Source organism: Rissa tridactyla, chromosome 8 (assembly GCF_028500815.1).
Source record: "Rissa tridactyla isolate bRisTri1 chromosome 8, bRisTri1.patW.cur.20221130, whole genome shotgun sequence".
Taxonomy (NCBI): domain Eukaryota; kingdom Metazoa; phylum Chordata; class Aves; order Charadriiformes; family Laridae; genus Rissa; species Rissa tridactyla.
Window position 1 is genome coordinate 36,937,143 of NC_071473.1, and position 23,126 is coordinate 36,960,268.

At 36.4% G+C, this 23,126-nt stretch overlaps 1 protein-coding gene across 4 annotated transcripts in view; it reads right to left on the bottom strand.

Moving 5' to 3' along the window:
• Nucleotides 1-327: 327 nt before the first annotated feature.
• Nucleotides 328-23,126, bottom strand: part of RPAP2 (RNA polymerase II associated protein 2) — a 41,781-nt gene continuing 18,982 nt past the window's right edge. Inside the window, exons 11-13 of one of the 4 annotated variants that reach the window (XM_054212418.1) lie at nt 22,177-22,245; nt 1,092-1,241; nt 328-500 (exon numbers count right to left, since the gene is read on the bottom strand). In XM_054212418.1, coding sequence (XP_054068393.1) covers nt 500; nt 1,092-1,241; nt 22,177-22,245 — 220 coding nt within the window. In that variant the 3' untranslated portion in view covers nt 328-499. Of the gene's footprint in view, nt 501-1,091; nt 1,242-5,934; nt 6,023-10,372; nt 10,509-22,176; nt 22,246-23,126 lie in introns of those variants that run through there. The other 3 variants (XM_054212419.1, XM_054212420.1, XM_054212421.1) reach the window with 3 other exon arrangements.

The window sequence follows — 23,126 nt, forward strand, 5'->3', positions numbered from 1 at the left end:
TTTCTTAGAAGTAGCAAGATAAACAGGCTATAGATCACACATCTTTGTGTACTGTCGTCATCATTCTTAATGGGTACTGCTCCATGCAGTGGGTCAACTGGAAAAATATCAGTAGCAGTGTTCTTAACACTCCAGGCTAATACGCTTTTTTTGTTTCCTCTCTCATTCCCCAATTCCTGTAGACAAATTTAGGCTGAAAATTTCCAAAGCAAGAAAAAACCAAAAACAATCCAAATTTCTTTCTACTGCTTTTAAATAGACAGCTTTCAGATAATCCACATTTTAAGTAGTCTTCATGCATACCTTGAACAACTGCTATTATAGTCAGCTTCTCCGTAATTCTTATTCATTGGAAGGAAATGAAAAGGCAGAAGTGCAAGTAGTACAATGAATACTAAATTTCATTTTTCATTTAAAAAAAAAGTTCCAACAATTGAAGGTGTTCTTTTGTTCTCTGTGCCACTACTTCAGATAGTAGATGTTAAGATGATCACCTTATTCTGTGGGGAACAAAGAAGTATGATCAGTGATGTTAATACACTAATTACTTAATTAAATACTATAACGCTATATATCGGATCAGTTGAATATCATCAGCACAATTAAGGTATTTGCTCTTAAATTTTTCAGCCTACCCAGAATGCAAAATGTAATCTCAGTATCATGCAAAAAAATACATGGCTTTTAGCTCAGTTTTATATCACAAAGATTGAACATAACAATTTAATTTTAATAATAAAAAAACTCTGCTGAGACTTAGCCACATAGATATATATTTTTTACAAATTGTAGTAGAACTTGAGTAAAAATTCCTACCAAAACTGCAGTAAACCAACTATATATAAACCAACCATATATTCTCAAAAGATTAAAGTGATAAGTAAGCAGCTGGCATTTACTGTAAGTGAAAAAATGATGACACTCATTTCCATACCATATATATTTCTTTACTTTAAAATGTACTTTACACATTTTCTACTCTGCCTGATACGATCTGTAGTTGCTGTGCATACTTACAAAATGCTGAAAATTAAAACCGTTGTTAACTGGCTTAGTTTTATGACGTGCAAAATAGCTTAAAATTGACTGACCATTCAAATATGCAGTTCATTCCAAATATTTTTGTTAAACTTTCTAGATCTTCATTTTTGAAATGCAGTTCTTCCAGCAACGTAGTCAGGAACTGTGTATACATTGGGCTTGTCTGAGTATTCTTGAAAAGTGGAGTAGTTTCTGACAATCTGGAAAAAAAACCCCAACCCAAACATATTTGATACAGAAAAGAAACTTTTCAGCATCAGATGTAAAAAAGCAAAGCTTGTGAGTTTGAACAACTGTACTGAAAGTCAGATTATAATGTCACACTTGATTCATTACACTTGATTCATTACAGTATACAAGATTGTATGTATTATATATAATATGACCTGTACTGAAATATGAATTTTTATTCAGATGTAGTGAAACTAAAAAAAATCTAATTAAAAAAAAATGGGCTAGTAGTTTGTATGCCTCTAATCAGTTGTATATTGATGTTGTATAATGTAGACAACAAAATTCAGAACAAAATGTTATATAATTATACATAAAAAAGGAAAGATATCAGTCATTATTTTCTTCTTTATCAAAAAGCTCCTAAACATTCATACTGTAAAAGTTGTCCAGTTCTTTGTATGAGTAAACCATGAGAGCTATAAAATTCTATCTTAACGTAACCAAGAAGAATATTTTAACTACAAATTATTAACAGTGCTTCTGGCAAGTCACATGCTGCCAAACTTCATAAAGACATTCAAGAGGGTCACTTGGATGACTCTCCCCCCAGTTCTGTGTGCCATAAAACCCACAGTAGGTCAAAACAGCAAATGCGTTTTGCTTTAAGCTGAGAATTCTTCAAACACGTAGAAGCCTCTCATAGAGGCATTTTTATTAATTTTATTATTAATTTTACTTGACGCACATGGACACATGTGACACCAATTAAATTCTCAAACTGAGGCACAATGTGAGTAATCAGAGCAAGGTGATTCCTTAGTTTTGACAGTCTATACGTTAAAGCAGTTCAAATTATACTTCTTACACAGTGAACTGTTTAACAAATAGGCTTTAAGAAGGCCAGACAACACAAGAACAAAGCTAATTTAATCTTGAAAACTTTTAATATGGGATACTAAACTTCAGTTTTAAAGCTGATACTATACACTAAGATTTGCTAAAGTGAAACTGTTTTCTGTTTTGGTAGCAAAATTAAGTGCTTAAAGTCTCAAAGTGCCTGCAGTCAGAGTACTTCAGAAAAATAAGAGAATCAAAAGCGGGGCGAGGGAGGAGGAAATTATAGTTCTGAATTCAGCTCATGAAGTTTAGTTTTAAAATTCAAACAGTACCTGGCTTTTCAAAATTTGCTGTTTAGCAACATTTTACAGATCTTTCATTTCGTCCTGATTTTCTGAAGTGACTAGATGGAGTTCATCTAGTTTCCACCAATTTTAAGAATTACAATTAATGGAAGCTGAAAGTAGTTGCCAACCAAGAGAATAAAGTATTTGCATGAGAACAGACAATGGAAATAAATAGGGCATTAGTGCACATCCCCAAAGAGAGTGTCCTCTGAAATCATGGAAATTGCAAGGCATGCATTACTGTATATTGCACTGAGTTCCAGAATCAATAATAACAGCAACAGAAGGCATCATCTTCAAAGGATCCAAACCCAAACACACATAGTGCTGCTAAAACACATTCCTCCGTTTGGAAGGAGCTATCACCACGCACACCATCTACATACATAGTATCTGTAGGGAGATAAGTGAAATGTTGAGCTGTTGGTTTTCATTTGTGCTTTAATTTTCTCTGAATCTGTTTTTATCCTAAAGTTTTTTGTTTTCTCATAATTCTATTGCAAAATACCGCAATATAATAATACAGCAATATATTTTTTGCAATATAGTAATATCTGAATCTACTTCCTAAGCACAAATATTTTTTAAAAAAATCTTTAATGAACAAAATCAAGTATTAAAGCTTATACTGAATGTTAAGTAACTTCAACACCAAACATTACTGACAAGATCACTTAACAAGAACTCGTATCCTGGCAACAGTTACTCATCTCAAATACGGTATTTAGATAAATAGTGCTATTGACACCACATAGGAAAGTTATTTCAGAATATGTTTGTGAAATGATATACTTTTAATAAGGAAATTATATACTTTTAGTAAGAAAATCAACTCAAGGTAGTCTACAGCTTCCTAAAATCTCACAGCTCAGAGAGCCTTTAAGCGAGTAACAACTGAGGGCGATCCCCCTGCAGTCATTGGTCTTAAGACCATCTCCACTTAAAGAAAGCTGCATATAAAAGAACTTTCTTTTAAATTAAGCAAAAATAGTGATAGAATACAAAGCATCTTCCAAGACAGAGTAAATAGAGTCCCTTAAAAAAAAAAAAAAAAAAAAGAAATTTACAAAATAAATTTGATGTAGATGATAAATGGATATTTGATTTAGATAAATAGACTTTTAATGAGTTAAATTACTTTCCATTTCTTAGAATCATAGAATGGTTCCAGTTAGAAGGGACCTTAAAGATCATCTTGTTCCAACCCCCCTGCCCTGGGCAGGGACACCTCCCACTAGACCAGGCTGCTCACAGGCCCATCCAGGATTCCATTTCAGTATGTACATGTAGCTAAATATTTCAGCTGTCAAGCACTGACACTTGGTGAGCAGGACTTTAAGAGATGCTCAAAGTAAGGACATGGTGTGGAAAGGAACAGACTTATGCACAAACTCTGCTATATAAACCCTCCTGCCAGAGAGAGGTATTCACAGTTGGATTTGTGATTTTTTGACTGAGGCCACTAGGTTTTGTAACGTATGTCGTGACAGACAGGACTGAGTTGTTTCTTTACTGGTGAGAAGTATAGTGGTTACTATTTAAACCTGTAAAACAGAGTGCCTCTGCCCGGGGCTGACAATCTGGCGGTTGGTTTTTGCATTACGACGCTTTATCAGCAGGGGAGCAGAGGAAGTGCTGATAGAAGATCAGAGTGACCGTTTCAGAGCGTTAGTCTGGAGACAAGGATAGTGGCAGAAAGACCTGGAGATGCATTATTACTAGTCTTCAATTCGCCCTTCTCAGGATTAAGTAGATTATATATGAAAAGTGGCTGGTGGCACAAACAGTCATGACTTCCTGAGTGCTGGTGCCAGGCGGCTGTAACATTGCAAAACACTCTTCACAATGTTGGAGATTCACATGCATTTTTAGCTGAAATTCTTCCTTCTGCGTTGGCCTTAAGAGGATGTTAATAAAGACATTATTTTTCAAAAAGAGCAGAAAACTTGTGCAGTTTTAAGTAATATTCTAAAACTGAAATCTTTACGCCATGAAGCTCACGTGCTAAGCAGTCTATTTTTTTTTTAATTTTTTTTTTTTTTTTTTGGAACTGCAGTCTGTGATATTACATAGTTTTATGAAAACTCATTCAAAGTTCATGAAAACATTATGTTTTAGCTGTGGATCAATTTTTTTTTCCCTTATCTGAACTTTGTTTAAAAACTAATTAGGCTCCTAATTATCTGATAAGCAGGAGACTAAATAAAAAAGTAATTTCAGAGAGGCCTGTGTAAATTCCTAGCAATTAGTTAAAAATTGCAGCTAGATGGGACGTGTTAAACATTTATGAATATATACACAAACACTTTAATCTTGGAAAACTGTCATTTTGGCATTTAAATGATGCTTTAACTCGTTTATTTGAAAAGCAACTATTGTCCAGTATTTTTCTACTTTCAAGTGGCCGTTGGAACAGAAGCAGCAGCTTTTGTCTGCAAAAGCAGTACGCACAATTTGCTAGTTTGCACTGAGTGGTAAATTCCATGCTCTAAGTAACGCAGGTCCAATGAATGTTTGAGGTACTGCACAACAGGCCATTATGGGCTGTGCTCTCATCGTTGCACGAAATGCTAACTGAGTTAAACCATAATTGTATGCAAATAAGCCAGAACAGTATTTGGAATCAATATCTTCAAGTCACTGAAAGCTGCAGTGACTTTATCTCTGAAGAAACTATCATGACAATTCAATTTCATGATATACAGGATTTCAGTTCAAGGATCAAGGAATTGCCTCAAAACTCTGCAGCACCTTCAAAAGATGCAGAATATAAACAGGAAATAGGATACTTGGGACTACAATAGTAACAACTGGCTACTGCAACAAGAAAAATGTAAATTTTGCTTTTCCGTTACTTCTTTCACATGTTGCAACATCAGTGTGGAACAAACTTTTGTGAATAAAGTCAAATAAAAATAAGAAAAGCCAAAGGATGAAGAGATTTTATAACTATCAGCTACAGAAGCACCCAAACATAAACGTTACTCTCCAAAATTATACGCCTGTGCTTCAAAGGCTTGCCTTCAGCACACCCGTTAAAAGGAAACATTCATGCTCAGTTCATGGAAAAGTAGTACAGTATATATCAGACTTCATGAAACAGTGTCGTTTCCTGCACACCCACTTACACCATATGGTAAACAGGTCTTTTGTAAAGTTTAAAAAGTGTTAAAAATGTCAAACTATATCTGATTGATAAAATTCATATTTGCTGGCTATTCCACATATGTTACATGTTCAAGAAAAAAAAAAAGTGAAATTCATGTTAAGACCAAGCTGTTATTATCAAGCTATTAAATGACATCTGGCTACCACAAAATGTTTACATAGTTTCAGTGCTTCAACTCAAGACCCAAGTTTTCTATGAATTAGTCACCTTACAAAAACAATTGACAAGCATATTTAGGAGTTTAGCCAAAATTAAAATATTTTTACAAGTCAGTCACATCATATGGAGTAAATTTCATTACTTGATATGGCAGCATGTGCAAGGAATTTTTAGATCTATGCATACCTTAACCAAGACAGCTGAATCCATTCAGAAAAGATGATGGTGGAGTAATATTTTTATGTAGTTAAAAGCTCTAATCAGCACTTCCTATCTAAAGGTATGAATATCCCTTCTAAAAAAAAAAAAAAAAAGGAAAACAAAGTAATTGTACAGTAGCATCCTCCCCTTGGATACTGGACCTCAAAGAAACCTTTCTGGACTTCTTGTTTAAGTTGAATTCTGTGATCCCCTTTGAAAAATGTTAAATTTTCAATGCCACCACTGTGGTATCAGCCAGTTAGAGCTCTCTGAAATAGAGATGCCTGAAAACGGGGCTAAGAACACAACCACCTAAGAGCTGGGTTCCTTTCCGTTCCCCAAAATCGGTCACTTAAAATTACATGAAGTGTTGAGAATTTGAGTGCACATAAATTTACTCACTATCATGCAAAGCACTTGTATACTCATGAAAAAAAAGCCATATGCTTATTCTGAAAAGAATAATAAGCTCCTCCTAGAAAAAGATAAGTATTGCCACTCTTCCTAACTTTTTCTAATGGCAGAAGCTTAAAAAAATAAAAGCCACTGATAGTGGCAGAAGCCATGGATCTGAACACAATTATTTCAGTTCTTTATAAAGCAGAATGACAGAACAGGCAAGTACTGCCTGTCCTTCCATAGAAAGCTTTGAAAAATAGGATATAAACATTTTTGCCAGTTATAGGCATTTCAGCACCGGGAATAAGACTGTTAACATGATCATCACAACACAGAAGTATTTCTTTTTAATTCTCTCAGTTTCTTTCCACTTTTTGTTTTAGGCACTTAAGACTTAATTTTTTAAGATCATCATAACCAGGATGACTGGTAACTATTCTTCTATCAGAATGACAGAGTTGCACTAATGATCACAAAAGTTTCTTGAACACTCATTTCAGAACGTGGAAACGAAGCAAGAGCTGGCAGCAACTATAGGCAGCACTTGTTTTTTCCCCTTCCCCAACAAAACCACACAGACTACTGCATGTGTGCTACAGGGAGGGTGCCAACGAGCCTCTGGTCAAGGTGCCATCAATAGACTCTTGTTAAGGGTCCCTGCCTGCAAGGAAGTCCAATGCATTTTTTGCTGGTTTTGGACAGCTTCAAATTGGACCACGGCTATGAGCAAGTCTGGTCCTCTCATCCCACAAGTGTTTCAGCTGAAGGTCTGGGAACACGCACTATGTACACTTAACAAAGAGTGAAAGTGCTTACAAGCCTCTAACATCAGTTCGGGTGATTTAACATTAACGGTTCTGAGAGATCAATCAGCCATTCCAGCGACGTGCCGTCAGCACTACACTAAAACATATTTGCTCCATTGCTATGACATAAAGTCATGTCACATTGGTAACAAGGACTGATTTAGGAGAAACAATGCTAAAAAATATGAAGAAACATAACTGTGCAGGAGACACTCAGAGAAGTGACATTGATCATTACCTGTCAACTACTACAATAAAGCATTAAACACAACCCTACCTGAACAGAAAAATACTTTATACTAAAAGTCTTCCAGGGTATTGCCGATATTCAGACAACTGAATAATATTAATGGAAACTCTACATCAAAGTGTGTTGCTGGGATTTGGCAAGGACTGGTGGTTAGCCATCCAGTGCTCTTTTTGTGTGTGTGATAAATGGCTCTGAAAGCAGAGCAGCTTATAAAAGTTTAAGTCTTTAATTCAAAAGCAGGGAATACCACCATCGTGTGAGTCACAGATAATGGAAATTAATTTGGAAGTCTGTCAAACTTCCATTCAAAACTCACACTTGCAAGACTACTACGAGTCAATTCCAGACGTGGAAAAATGAAGTCGTGAATGTAGGACAGCCCATCTTTACGAATAATGAATTGCTACTTAGAAGAATTAAGTTACAAGGCCACAAAAATACACGATTTCCACCTTTACCCCCTCCACATATTTTTTTTTTTGGTAAACATCTGGGACAGCATTAGCTAAACATCAATTGCTTTTGAGATTTACAAGGAGTAGTAACATACTCTTCTTCCCAGCTCTGTACCTACCATTTTGAGCTAAAATCATGAGGGGAATCATCTCTGATTGCTTCTACAAGGTATAAAGGACTGGAATGGTAGCACATGGATCAAAACAAGCTGTATGCAGCAATGTCAGCTGGCAAGTGGTAGGAGAGGAATCGTTTTTCAAACTGATCCTGTGGAAGACTGGTGAAAAGGTGCGTCACCGAGGAGCCCAGAACAAGCCCTTCTGCACTAGACATGTGGACGGCCGAGCTGAGCACACTGTACCGCTTCTTGGACCAAAGGCGGGTTATAGGATAGTACCAAAGAGGACCCCATTACTTGGGCAGGACCCCCTAAGGTTGTTTCAGTAATATAAGGTACTTCAATTTCATCAACAGCTCAAGACTCCTTCAGCAGCTGTCTACAGTAAATTTCCTACTCCCTGCACTGCAAGTAAAAGAGAGCACAAAACCTCATCTACAGATTTAAATAAACTTTTGAGCAGATTTATAAAAACTAAGTATCAGTATGATACTCCAGGTCACTCTAAGTAACAGTTCACCTCATTTAATATTAAAAATCCTCTAGAAACAGATAAAGCCATGTTAAATGAGTGGATGGGGACTACTATGCCATTATAACTTGTTCTGTTGTGTCAAAGGACTGTAGTGTTTTGGTTTCATGTTTGTGGGTTTTTTTTGTTTTGTTTTGTTTTTTTTGAATACTTCAAATATACTTGCACTACTGTTATATTACAGATTTGATGGGCAATGCAATAGCAATGCAATAAAAATATTATTAATCTGAAATGCCATTCTTTTAATATAGCAGTTTTATAGAATGCAGTCTTAGATTCCATTTTAATTATGCTCCTATGAAGGAAGTGCCCAACACAACTGATTAAACAAAAGTAACTGTTTTAAGACAAATGGCTAGACTGAGTCAATACAACAAGTGTTACAAATCAGCAATAAACCTCATTGAAATAGATGTGCATTGCAGCCCGTAGACTGTCTGCCTGTACATATAACTGGAATGTCGCCAATGTATCAATCACTTAATAACAGTGCTTCAGTTGAGGGGGTGAACTGAAACACTTGCCGTGTTTATCCATTTCATGATCCCCTACCGAAAGGTGCTTGGACATTTTGACAGAGTAAGTCAAAGCATCGCTGCAATTCTGAATGTTCTTCACAATATATTGGCCGCTTGCTTAATTTGAGGTAGAGTCCCTCACGTACCACTGTATCGCTGGACACAGCACACTTGTCTAGGGACAGTGATTTTGTTAGTTAAGTATCTTAAATCACAGCAGGGATTTCCACAGACCTTAACGTATAATGTATTCAGCAGGCAGCAGTTAGTATCGGACAGGAAGCTGATCTGAAGCACAACGCGAACATAGTTGTAAGTTAAAGATGCAACAGCAGGGAGCTTAAAAAAATTATAATCTTTGGTATGATTAAGTGGTTGCACAATCATACTATCTTAACATACACCCAGAAATTAGAACACTTTACAGCCTCAACTTATGTAATTTAGCTCACAGTTTCAGTTAAAAAAACCCCACTTGTTTCTTATAACTTTAGTTTGAGCACGATTTAAAAAGCTCAACATTTAAAAAAAGCCCTTAAAAGCAAGATTGTCTCTAGAGTGAACATTTTCCATTAGAACACATTAATATTTGACAGACAATCTTGAACTGGAAGCATCTAACTTGCAAACAAGATGCGGAAGTATTTAAATATATCTCTGGAATTAAGTCTTCTTTTAAATTAAACTATACTAGTTCTGAAAAAAAAGTAATTATGATCAATGTTATCTGCAGCTCTGCAATTAAAGCAACCTCTAATTTGGGGCCCTTTGTTAGCATATCCCATTGGTCAAAGAGAGAAGTCAGTACTCAGGGGCAGTTTTCTTTAATCTCCCCAAATTTATTCTTATATTCTATTTTCTTAATGAAAAATAAAACACTCTAAAGCCTACGGTTGAATGATAACAACTGACAGAAATAAACAGGCAATTTTCTTATTGAGGAAAAATGCTACTTCTGGTCTAGTTGTAATATAGCCTGAAGATCCTATTCTCATCATAAAGACAAGAATTTTGTAGCTAAAGTGCAACTTATATTTTATTTATTATTTAACTTCCTTTCATTATTGTGTACCGACTTGTCCACAGAATCCAGCACAGACACTTTAATCCTCTGATGGCAACAGAAACTAAATTATTCATAGTTTAAAATTTTTGTCCACTGCATTTAAATCAATGCAACAAACACTGATTCAAAGTCAACGACTGGAATTCCTACATAATCCAAGTATGTGGCAAAACTTAAGGTTCATTCAAAAGTTAACTTTCTTAATTATTTCCACTGCCTTAATTTTTTCCTATGCAGCTTCTACAAGTCTGTTCACAAAAAAATGTTCTTTGATACATGTTTATGTATATACTTACACAAAATATGTATTTTTCTTCTTTTAAAGTTCACCTTCCACACACTTTTCATATAGTTGGTGTCCAGACATAAGTCAACTTCCATTCCCTTTTAACGGGGCCAAAATTTACTTGTGGTGCAGCCAGATGGATACAACTAACAGTAAAAAGAAAGTGTACCTACAGTAACAAGGGTTTATCTAACTATTTGATAAAAGCGCTTACTAACAACTGAGACAACGGATTTGCCTTCCCCCCCCACACACACCCCGCCTTGCTTTCTTCCTCTCCCCTCCTGCCCCCAAACAGTCATTTGTATCCAAATAGGCAACCGGCAATTCAGAACTCATCCTGAGGCACACCTAAAGCTGTGCCAGCTCCAAACCCCCTGCCTTCTTGGATGGTGGTCAAGGAGTCGGGTCAGGCCCATGGGACCAGGCTGCGCAGCAGAGTTCCCCCCTGTCACATCATGCTCTCCTCACACTGGCTTTGGAGCCGAGCCAACATTTGCAAAATACTTTGCTGGTTCTACTCTAACATACCATATGAGTGTTCATTTTTTGTTTTCTGTTAAGTTGCATTAGGAAATTTTTTTGAAAGGCACTCCAATGTTTAATTGTACTATGCAGGAGAGACGTGTTGAGGAAACAGACCTATAGCTACCTGATCAGGTACAGAAACTGTTTATTTCAAATGGATTTAATAAAATGCAGACGTTCTGGATCGTTGTAATTTTTTTTTTAACCTAACAAACAAACTATTTGCATGAATAGCAGGATGTATTGTTTATGCCAGTTTTTTCCTCTCCCCTGAAAGTTAAGGATCACTCCAACACCTGCCAGCTGTTACTTAGACAGCTGTATAACTTCAAAGATCCTGCAGTGAAAAGATTTTATAATAATGTTGCACTGATACAAGATACAGAAAAGGAAAAATCTCAAGTAAATTCAGGCTGTCCTCAAAGTATTAACCCTGTAAGATAGAAGACCTTTGACTTTTAATGAAGGACAAGTAAAACACTTTCTTATATATAAAAAAAATTCTATTTACATCATTAGGTCAGTAATTAATTTTACAGGCAAACCAAAATTCTAATGCAAAGGAACACCCAAAATAAGTCTGAAAATACATAGTGTTCAAAGAACCTACAGTGAGACATTTCATCAAATGGTATAACAATTTAGTATAGCCATTTAGTGCTATTTGTGTCACTTCTGTACATTGTATACTTGAAGACAACATGCCTTAGAAGGTACACTGTATATACAAATAACTGAAAAAATTAAATTCAAAATGCCTCAAAAATTAGATAATCATCTGAAACTCTCAGTTCATGTAACTCATACTATTTTAGCACAACATAATTAATTATATAATTCTTCTCAGAAAGTAACTAGAAAACAGCATTTCTCACTGTCCCCATATTTCAGTTCCCTGTGAGCACATGAACACGATAGTGACAATTTATACTCAGCTGACAGAAAATTTACAAGTCTATTGTTTTATACAATTATTTTCACCTTTGCAATACAAGCACCAACACTCTTTCTTCTCACACAGTATCACTCCTATAACGTTTCTCTGAGCACGTTTCCTGACCTTATATATGCACACATAAAATAAAGCCAGTTCCCTCGGCAATTGTCCAGGAAAGGAACTACACATTTCAGAACGTTCAGCAGGTGGAAAATGACATCACACTTCACTGCAAGCATTTAGTAGCGTTATGCTGATCCTGTAATACTAAGCAGTTGCCTTCATTAAGTACTCAGGGATCACTGGATTTAACTGAGGCTTAGCCTGTCTAATGAGAAAGACACCCTGGAAATACTTTGATGTTACAATGCCAGTGACAAAAATTCAGGGACCCGTTACTCCTTTAAAGCCATAGCAATAATTCGTAATGGCTCTATTTGCCTCCTGTTATAATGATATTTAGGAACTCTATTTTCAAACACTTATTTATTTTAAAATGGCTACCAAGACTGCCATCAACACAAATGTCATAGAGGTCTGGCAAAAAAAACCCAATTACTTGGGCAATCATATGCAAAACAGAGTTTCCAGGTTTCTTTAACAGTGGTTTGGAAAAACCTCTTGCCAGACAAGACGACTAAGGAAGCACCAAAACCAGATAAACGCCATCTATGGTTTCTGATCCAGAGTACTCTTCATACAAAGTTTAGCAGGATCAGAGATTGTATTTCACCGTTTTGTATTAATAAATATGATTGCAGGATGGTTTAAAAAAGAAATAAAAACCAAACCAACAAATGGAGTATGGTACCCACCTCTACATTACCATATTCCATGCTATTACTACACCATTAGTTCCCAAACATGAAGTATGAGAACATCTACAATACATTTGTATTGTAGCCGTTTAAAGCACTTACGTTTGTACAGGGATTTGTTCCAAAAGGTTTTGATTTAGCTTACTTACCTGCATAAAACCAAGGCAAAAAAAGTTCACAATATAAACCCAGAAGAAATCACTATCAGCTGTTTCTCTCTAACAAATCTAAGTTTCTTACGTACACATTTCAAGGACAGGCCTTATTTAAAGAGCTCCTTTTATTTGAAGCCTGTTTCCTGCTAACCAGCTGACAGATCAAAGGTACTTCTCAGTCCTACCATTTGTTCCCATTTTTCCTTCTTTTTCAATGTAGTCAAAACTTTAGATTTAATAAATTTAAAATGTATTTTAAAATTGAACCTTTCATCCTTTTTAGTCCTCTATTTCTTACTTTTTATGTTCCACAAAGTTTTCCTGTGACATCTCTCAAATACTGGAATCTATGCCGTTGAAGTCTTTGGGTTACTTTGCTACATGAAATTAAGCACAGGTATAAGTCTCTGTAAGATTAAAAAATGCTAAGATGTAAGCTTTTGAGAGTCTGAACCCTGTAAGTACCTTGTAAAATATACACTGTTGTATAAATTATTGTGCATGTACAGTGGGAGAATTTAATACCTAAAAGATGCCTTTATATACAAACCTGGTACATTTTTATGAATTAAACATTTTTTCATATACATCCATTTTTGCAATTGCTGTACTTTTTTGCTGCCACATACTGGTAATCTACTCCTATCAATTCATTATCTCAGTGATACGCAAAAAAAAAATTCAATAAAGATTAAATAAAACATACTGGTTTACAGTTAGAACAGCTATAATGCAATACCCTTAGGTAAATAATTTGTCGATACTTGACTTCATAAAATGTACTCACCAGTACTCAGTTACTATGGAAACAATGCCCATAAAATTGGTCATAGTTTAGTTTCACAACTTTCTAACGTTGTAACTTGAATATCTGCCTTTCAGTCCAATACACAGATCAAACACCTGGAATAACGCAGCTGGGTATAAGAGACATGCTAGGAATAGACTTGCTTCCACTGTGTTCAAATTTTTTTTCTTCAGAAGTTAAACATAAGGACCTCAATATTTTTCTACCTGCTGTTCCCAGTTTTGAAAACAAATGCCAGTGCAGTTTTGGACCTCTCAAAATGAGGTTCTTAAAAATGCCCAAAAGTTAAGGATTCTTAAGCACCTTTTTCCCAGACATGCCAGCTCACAGTACGTTTAAAAAAGGAAACCAAAAAAAGCCCCAAACGCTTTCCCTGTTTAATTGTTTTATTTCAGTATCTGTTACTGACTTTATGATCTCCAGTAAATCACTTTTTGTTTCTTAATCTCAATTTTACCATCTCTATAACAGAAGAATGCTATTAACACTCATTTCTGAAAGTACACTGACCTTAACGTATACCTAAAAAAAACCAGAATACATGATGAGGTCTGAAACAAAAATGAAGAGCCACGTGAATTTCAGCTATTCTTTATGATTCTAAAAAACTGAACATCTCATCTCAGAAATACTCAGTTTTATGATGAATTAGTTGGATCTATTCAGTGTCATCTTAAAATTTTCAGATGGATAGAGAGGGCGGAAGAAATAGAGCGATAGATGCATTTCTGTGGAACACAGGGTATAGGCGTTGTATACATCAAAATGAAATGAAACATACTGAAATCCCAAGGCTCTAAACAACCAAGCATCTGCTCAGTTTTTGCACCAATACTGGTTCTGCACCAAATGGTATGTAATTATACATCTACACTTTGCAATTTCTGGACTAAGCTCCCATAAACTGGTTAGCTCTTTTGCTACCAGCCAATTAAAGCACACTTTTACTTTTGGGAAGGAATGGGAAGAGAAGAACATCTACTGTTATGGACATGATTTTTCTAGTTTCTTTGTATTATGCCATGCATAATTTTATGAATATATAGTTATTTTATGTTTAGTTATACAACATCCTGGTTAACTGATGGTTGTTGTCTTATCCCAAGTATGTAGTTTAATTACACACTTTGTGTCAAAAGAGACACTTGCACCCTGATTCTAAATGTGCTAGCTTGGATCGTCTATAAATTCTGAGGGCTTCATCATAGCCCATCACCTACAGATACATCATCTTCTTGTCAGTGACATGTATTTCCTTCCTTCCTCCTGTACATTTTCTGCCTTTACTGTTAACATCCCGCATGAGGATCAGAACTTAATTGCCAGACTGAATGAGATCACAGGGTGTCAAAATATTTTTATATCTCAAGAAGTAAAAAACTAATGAGTTTGAGTCCAAAATTCCTTTGCACTCAATTCCTACAGCATTAGGAAATGAAAACAAGTCTCCAGTTCATTAGTGTACTGCTCACTATCAGTTATTACATAGAAAACAATTTGTGTCTTCTCTGAATTAATTAGTTGCAATCTTCCCCTCTCCCCTCCAAATTCTTCATGCCTCTGAGTAATTTAGTTTGTCCCTAGTCACTGTAGAAAATTACAGGAACACCAACACTCTCCAACATAACATTACTGATATTGAAAGCTAATCAAATGCCCATGTCCATTTCCCCCTAGATATAGATCTTTGGCGCACGGGTCTTTAAGTAGGTCTGTGGACCACCGTTCTGATCCAAGCAAATTATAACAACTCAATTAGTCAACTAATTTTGTTTCCTAAGACATTATTCATTTATAAAGCAAGATTTTTAAGATCTTTTTAATCACTTTCAGGATTCCTCCCCCTTAAAAACCATTATACACTTCATAGCAAAAATATTGTCTGCCATGTCAGGTCTGACACTTTCAACAGCAATATGACAAAGGCAGGTAGACTCTCCTGAATGAAGTACTGTCTTTCTAGACAGCCTGTTTTACTGTCTGGCATTATAAGGTTTTACATTCCATAATCTGCATCAAGCATCATAAGGAGAGGAATGATTAGATCTTCAAAAGATACTGGTCTTTCATGGATTTTCTACAAAGTTTTTCTGTTACAGTGGTTCCAGAAGAGATAAGGAATATAATACTTGTACTTTGGGCACAATTTATTTCAGTGCTAACGAAGAGTAAGACACACCACTTAGCCTAGTAGAGGTACTATTATGACTCCATTCATAGAACCAAACAAATTAATCCAGAACTCACGCTAAAAATTCTGCTGGCACAAAATACCTGGGGATCACGTGCTGGAAAGCCATCGTAACCTTTCCAATGATGAGTACCTTCAAATTTTTTTTGGTTCAGAAACAACAAGCCAAATCAACACTGATTTCCATCTTACGATGAAATTTACTGTAAGTCAAAACCACTGTCTCTGTGTCATGATTGTAGGCTCATTAATGTAGGCCTCATTAATGTAGGCTGTTCTTTAGAAAGTTTACTAAGATAAAGTTAAAACTCTGAATATAAGAGATGCAAGTGTGTGTCAAAGTCATGTTTTCCTTTTAACAGATGGGTAATGTTTCATGATAAAAAAAATGTTTGCACTGACTGTATTAAGATTAATTATTAATAAGGAAGCACGTATATTTTGATAGAGCTACAGTTTCAGGATTCAGTTGCAAAATTAACAGTTCCGTTTACTCAGTGGAAGTTAAAATACATTTAGTTTAAAACTAAGTTTAGGGTAGCTGTTAACAGTATGGATTACTCATGTCTCGCAGCATTAGTTCAGAACTGTCTATATTACTGTGTAACTGTACAACTTATTCTGCGCTATGACATGACTTCCAATAAGCAAAGCTGTTTGCAGCAATTATGGCAGGAGGAAAAATACGACGCTACAAAAGAAATCTAAATATATACCTTTTCAAGAAATATAAATTTAAAACAGTTCTCTCTCTGGGCAATTTTTCCATCTGCTTGATCAGCACATAGTTGTGGCACAGAGTTCAACAGGACATGAACTTCACTGACCGAGTTAGCTCCCCAAAGAGACATGATAAAGCAGTCTTCTGAAATCTAGCATGCTATCTTCCAGAGGGTTGAAACAGAAGTTGCAACAAAAATCTCGTTTACTCACGCAAAAGGCAAAAATGAAGTGGCAGAGGAAAGTACTTTCCCTACTACCATATTCTTAATTCACAAGTACATTTGGAATATAAAATTCCCAAGGGTGACTAAAGCAGAAGCTCCAAAATTAGTCAGAACACCACCACCGTGAAGGACAATTTATAGCTGGTGATGCACTTTGCACACCAGCTCTGCACAGTTGGGCATGACTTCAGTCTGAATGCCCACACCTACAGCTGCTGAGAACACATAGATTTCTATCTCCTGGAGGGATTTCCAAGACACTTGGCAGAAAGCCATGACCCTGCTCTTCCCTTGCAATAGGCAGCAAAACTGGCAGGTGCAGAGAAGACAGCTTCCTGAGCCACCCCCCCCCGGTCCCATGCAACAGAAGTCCAGGAGACAGCGTGTGCTGAGGCTCTGCTCCTGCTGATGAGGTCAAGGACCAGAACTGTGAAGGGGAACTAATTACCCTGGACTCATCTCGGGGAGTTTGTGCTGGGCATGCATGAAAGTTACACAGCACATCCAAATCTCCTGTTCAGAAGGCCATCCATGAGAAATACTAGAATGTAAAAAGACTGCATCTGGGTGTGCTGCACTGAAATCCACAGTAGTCGCTTTCCTGCCTAACAGCACTACCCAACACAGTGGGGTTTTTTTGTGCAAGGAGAAATACCTTCTTTGAAACTAAGGCTTCTTCTTCTGTCTTCTCCCTTACGAATGATGAAGATACTGAATTAATTTTAAAGCTGGCACTGATTCATGTCCCAATTAACAACACTACAAATTCCTCAAAATACTGATCTATATATGTTTCCTAAGTAATACTGGAACATGTTAGGAGGAAGTAAAATAATACTGATCTCCTCCACATTATGCCAAATAAGCAGATTTGATTTGCTTGGAAAGTGCTGATAAGTAAGAACTGCTTAACAGAAAACCTATTTGAGTTCACACTCACCAAATGACAACATAAAATTATTAAGAGAGCAAAAGGGAAGAATATACTTCTTAATTTTTTAATGTGTTAAGACAAACTTGCCTTTTCTCTATGTCACGCAAGAATATAACTCTACTGATAGAGATCAAGACTAGAGACAATACTATGGCCACATTCAAACACTTTTATAAAAAGAAAGATTTTTTTGATTTTTGGTCCTGCAAACTCTGTTTCAAAATGGGAAATAATTATATTTCTAGCTTAATGATAAATGATTTTTCTCAGCTGAAACCTGGAACCAATCTCCTAACATCAGACTTGCTAAACAAAAGATCATCCAGCTGACTTGCATGTGGTTTCTGTAGGAAAAAGAGTCACTCTGCAAGTCTGATTCAAATCCAATATGTATTTGTATATTACATTTGTACATTTCAAACATTCAGACATTTTCAGACAAGAACACAGTAGTGATATCACAAACATCTGAATTCCTCTTAAAATAATTTAGAAATGTCAGTGTTCAGCAACAGATGTGCTCTTGTGCGCAAAGAAGTAAAAACGCATACTTGAACCCAAGATTCTCCAGTTCCTGAACTGTTATCTCCAAGAGAGTAAACCTCTAGAGTACATCTCCACATGACACATTTATCTAAAGTGGCTGCACGCATATAATGATGGCTTTTGTTTAGTGATCATGGTCATTTTGAGTTTGTTTAAATACTGCAGCCAAATGCTTATAAACTAATCCCAGAACATTTTGAAATGCTTCAAAGCTTTTAGTGGGGAAACCTCTTGCATAGGCTTTGTAGATGAAGCTGACCACAGTTCACTGGAACCAGCCAGCTCAGATAAGTAAGATGAAAGCAGACATTTCCTGAAAATATCTTGAAAGCTTTCCATTAGACTGTACCAGGGGTATACACTAAAAACAGCAAGTGCCCATGCTTGTATAGCAACCAATCTTCCCCCTGCTTTCTCCATTCTTTCTTGCACTACTGTATTTGTATCTATTTATCTGCTTCATTTGGTATCTTGCAAAGTTCTTTGGGGGAAAAAGATGCAACTTCTGTATTCTAGTTTACAGTACATTATAAAGCAGCTATTACTATAAAAATATTCTGCTTAACATACTAAACATGGCAACAGGAAGACACAGAAATCTGCCACTGCCAAAATTATTACAAGTGACAGATAAATAAGAAATTTGACCAGATCATTTTAAAGAGTCACCCATTCCACTATAGGCACGAATGCAATTATTTGAACATAATTCTCTGGCTGTGAAAGTGTAGTCTAAGAAGGTCGATACAGCATTGCTGAATGGGCTGGTCATAAAGATAGGAGTGCCTCAGGCTAGATTTTCAATAAAGGCTGAGACTGGCTGTTCATATTTTATATGATAATTTGATTGAATAAATCCAGCTGTTCACTAGGAACAGGCAATGCTCCACTGTTGCAATCCCTAATATTTTATACTTTGAGAAAGACAGTCACATTGTCCAGTTTCAGGCACTTTATTTCAAAGCAATGAATTAGAAGCCCAGGTTTCTTTAGTAGTCAGTAGACTCAAGGGCACATAAGTACTTTTAATAGCTTCTTGAGGACCACCAGACTATAAAGGGAGACTAGGTCCAACTTAAGCACCAAAATTAGGTGTTACGACTACCCAACATGCTGTATCCTACAAAGAGTTAATATGCACACTCCCATGAAGAGAGGATAGCATTTTCATAACATAGTACAAAGTATTAAGCAGTGATGACACTTGAATTCAATACAGCAGCAATGATAATAGTCATTCTGCCCAGTAGTGTATCACAAAAAGGGTTGGGGCACTCTGAAAGTGCACTGTGAAGTTAAGTATACTGACTCCTAGCACACGCTAGCCATGTATGAGAAGGAAGCGGTGAGCCACAATATCTATGCACAAAATGGGGTGCAAGCAAAGTCCAACAGTTGCTACTTTAAACAAAACAACCCTGTGCCCTTCCAAACAAACCAAAAAATACTTGAGGTCTAACTAGTTTCTTTTGAGGTATACCCTGAAATCCCATGCTCACTCTGCCTTCTGTAGTCTCTGTTCTTATACCTCCTGCACCTCAGGGTACCTGTAATATGGACTTTCATCCTCCTGGAAAAAGGAAGTATTATCCTCTTCCGAGGTGTTGCTTATGCTACTTCACTGTTTAGCATTAGGACTAAAATGTCCATCCTATGTCTGGGATCAAGTCAAGACCCGTGAATACATATTGTGAAAACGTTCACCTCTTTCAGTGACAGAAGCTAGTAAAGAGCCACTTTGACTCAGGCCCCATACAACTCAGCAATCTAAATGACATTACGTGTGCTGCAACATGCATCACCTCTCAGTATAGCTAAGGGGAAGCCAGAAAGGACTTAATAGAGTGTAATTCTTTTTATGAGCAATATGAAAGATTCCTTGGCAGACTGCAGGAGGTGAGAAAGGGCCACAATCTGAGGACCTGTCTGTGAAGGGTTGCCCAGATCCTCAGTAGCTTTTCCCTGCACACTTCTGTCTTCCACTAAATAGTTAAGTTTGATTATAATTCCCAAACAACTAAATGTTCTGTTTTAATCTTTCTGGAAATGATGCAACACTCATCATCATCTTAGAGCAATCCTAACATTCATTCTGCCCCATCTACTTCCTTCCACATCCTCTCCTAAGAGGGGGCTGAGAGAAATTGTTCAAAATCTAAAGATCACGAGCTTGCAAGAACCTTACAATAAGCTGAACTCTACACAAGTTTTATTCATGATTTCACTAGAATAATATTAGAAATAAAATCTACTCTTCTTTAGCATCAAATATAATTCATTTGTTTGGGGGTGGACCGTTAGAAAGCAAAAGTAAAAAGAGACTTGGTTCTCTGCTTCTACTGATTGCTACCAAGACTGTCTGCTACTTGTACAACATTTTAAAGCAACTGTAAAACAATCATTAAGTATGTAAACATTCAGAGCTCATCATACACAGAGAGAGCAGCAACATATTTTAACTTCTGATCAAACGAGTCGCCATTTCCTTAAATGTACAGAAACTACTTGAAAAATTCATAAGATCTGTTTCACAAATTACCAATTCAACCATAAGAATATATAGTAAAAATGACAAAAGATTTGTTCTTATAGTTGATAAAAAATTTATGCCAAGGCATTCAAGTAAAGTTACTTTCTGTGTTCTGATTTAATGAATCATTTGAGCGGTATCTGGCTGGGTGACACAGATGTAAGGCTCGCTGAGGCTTACTCTAATGCCTGCTGGTATAGCCTTCCTTGGGACAGCAACGCCAGAACAATGTGTCAGACTGAGGTAATATCAAGGAAAGTAAGTGCAGTGCTGGGGATGCTACAAGGTTGGCCCACAACACTTCTTGACCTGTGAATGTCTGTAAGAATTTCTCTGTCCTACGGGCTCCAGTGACCCAGGAAGCCCAAAAGAAGCCGCAGCAGTGCGGTAATAAACAGTCTCTGGAATAAGATTTTTGCAATCTTGTAATTCAAGCTGAAGGACATACAAAGATTGCTTGATGGTTTAACCCTACTGAAAGGCAGGGCCTGACATTGTGAAACCACCAGTGATTTCTTAAAAGGTGAACTAATGTTAAATGTTTAATATAAATTTGTGAGAGAACGGTCTGTTTTACACACTGCAAAGTTTGTATCTTTAACTTCAGAAATGTACATGAATTTGGAAAATATAAATCAAGGAAGTTTCTTGATGCATATGACTACAGCTTTTATAGATCAAGCCTCTGTGTAGAAGTTTACTGAAAGACACTATAATAAAATCAGGTTTCCCATTAGGGAAGCCCTTAGAAAGAATTTAATTCTACAGTAAGTAGAACAAAGCTAAGGAGAACTGTAGGCACTGTAGTATCATAATCTTAATCAGTAAAGCTAACCCTTATAAGAATAAAATACTGGGTCCCAGTATTCCTTTCAGAAATTCAGGAGTTGGTAAAAAAGCTTTCCCCTCTCAAAGAAGTTTGCTAGAATATTCAAACAAGCATAATTAGAAGCACACCATATCTTTATAGAAATAATTTGACTTTAATTGTGAAAGTGAATTTTAAAAAAGAAACAGAAGTAAAGTGAGAAATGAAAAGTGTAACAGTTCTGCCAAATCCAAGTAATGCAATACATGACATATTTTCCTACTCTCAAAGAGGGGAAGAATGTCTGTCAGCAGCAAATGGAAGAGAGTGAAATATACTCCTCCTTCACCCCACCAGCCCTCTTTAAAAATCCCTAAAGCTTAACTTTTGTTTTTTTAACATAACATTAAGTTTGTTAACATGTTGTTGCAAGTGGGACAATCCTGCTTTGTCAAGAGAATTTAGTTCATTTGCATGAAAAAATTAATCCGGTTGATTCCCCAGTTAATTTAAAGAAATCTTTCCCTCCATTTATTGGAAAATTAAATCTTGTCTCAATAGGTTAGTTAAGACCATTGTGTATAAGAATATTTGACATTAAAGGGTACTTACACAGATAATAAAACAATAGCAATTAGAGTCCATTCAGGCATTTTGTGAATAATATTTCTGTTTGTTAACCTGAAAAAAAAAAATCAGAACATTTCAGAGTGAAAGTAAACAGATTTTAACTGCTGAATTTTGATGTAAGTCTACCATTAAAAGACTTAATACTGAGTTGCAATGTAGCAATTACAGCTGTATCTGAGCACTTCACCAACTTCCAGGCTTCTCTCTCATCTTATCCTGCAATGGAAGAATTACACAATTCCACATATGTATCTTTTTTCTACATGAAAGTGGGATGGGGAAGACTGAATAGAAGCTAATCCTTTGAATTAGGCCTGGCTGCTCTGCGGGCTCAGCTCGCACTCATACCCACTGGGAAATTCTCAGGAACTGCACGTGTGTTTCTGAAAAGACGGGCTTTCCTACACTTAGTTTCCCCCCTGTTGGCTTCAGATCCAGATTTGCTGTAAAAGCTACTGTTGCGGAAACAGACTGGGTTTTATAAGATACTGGAGACAATCCTCTGATGATTCTTGTTTTTAAAATGGAAACTCAGAATTCTAACTTATGCAATGGGACCCAGTGCAGATATAAGAGCAAGAAAATGAGGTGTAAGTCAAGAACCACATGGGTGCTCAACAGAAGTGCTGCTGCATTTTATACTTGCTGACCCATTTGGCTGAACTTCATAACAAAACAGATCTGCTTTAAGTCAAATGTTGATCTGACTTAAAAAAAAATTATCACATGTGAATTGCTATGGCTGAATTTAGGCATGACCCATGGTGTTCAAGACAAGCAATTTCACGCAAAAGTCCACAGCTAAAAACAAAGCTGTGGCTACGCGGGCACCCAAAAAGGCTAGCAGAATTAATTTTATTGAGACAGATGATGCCATCCAACAGAAATACCGAGGGGCGAGTGCCTCCCTGTATTTGCTACTTCTCGCTCTC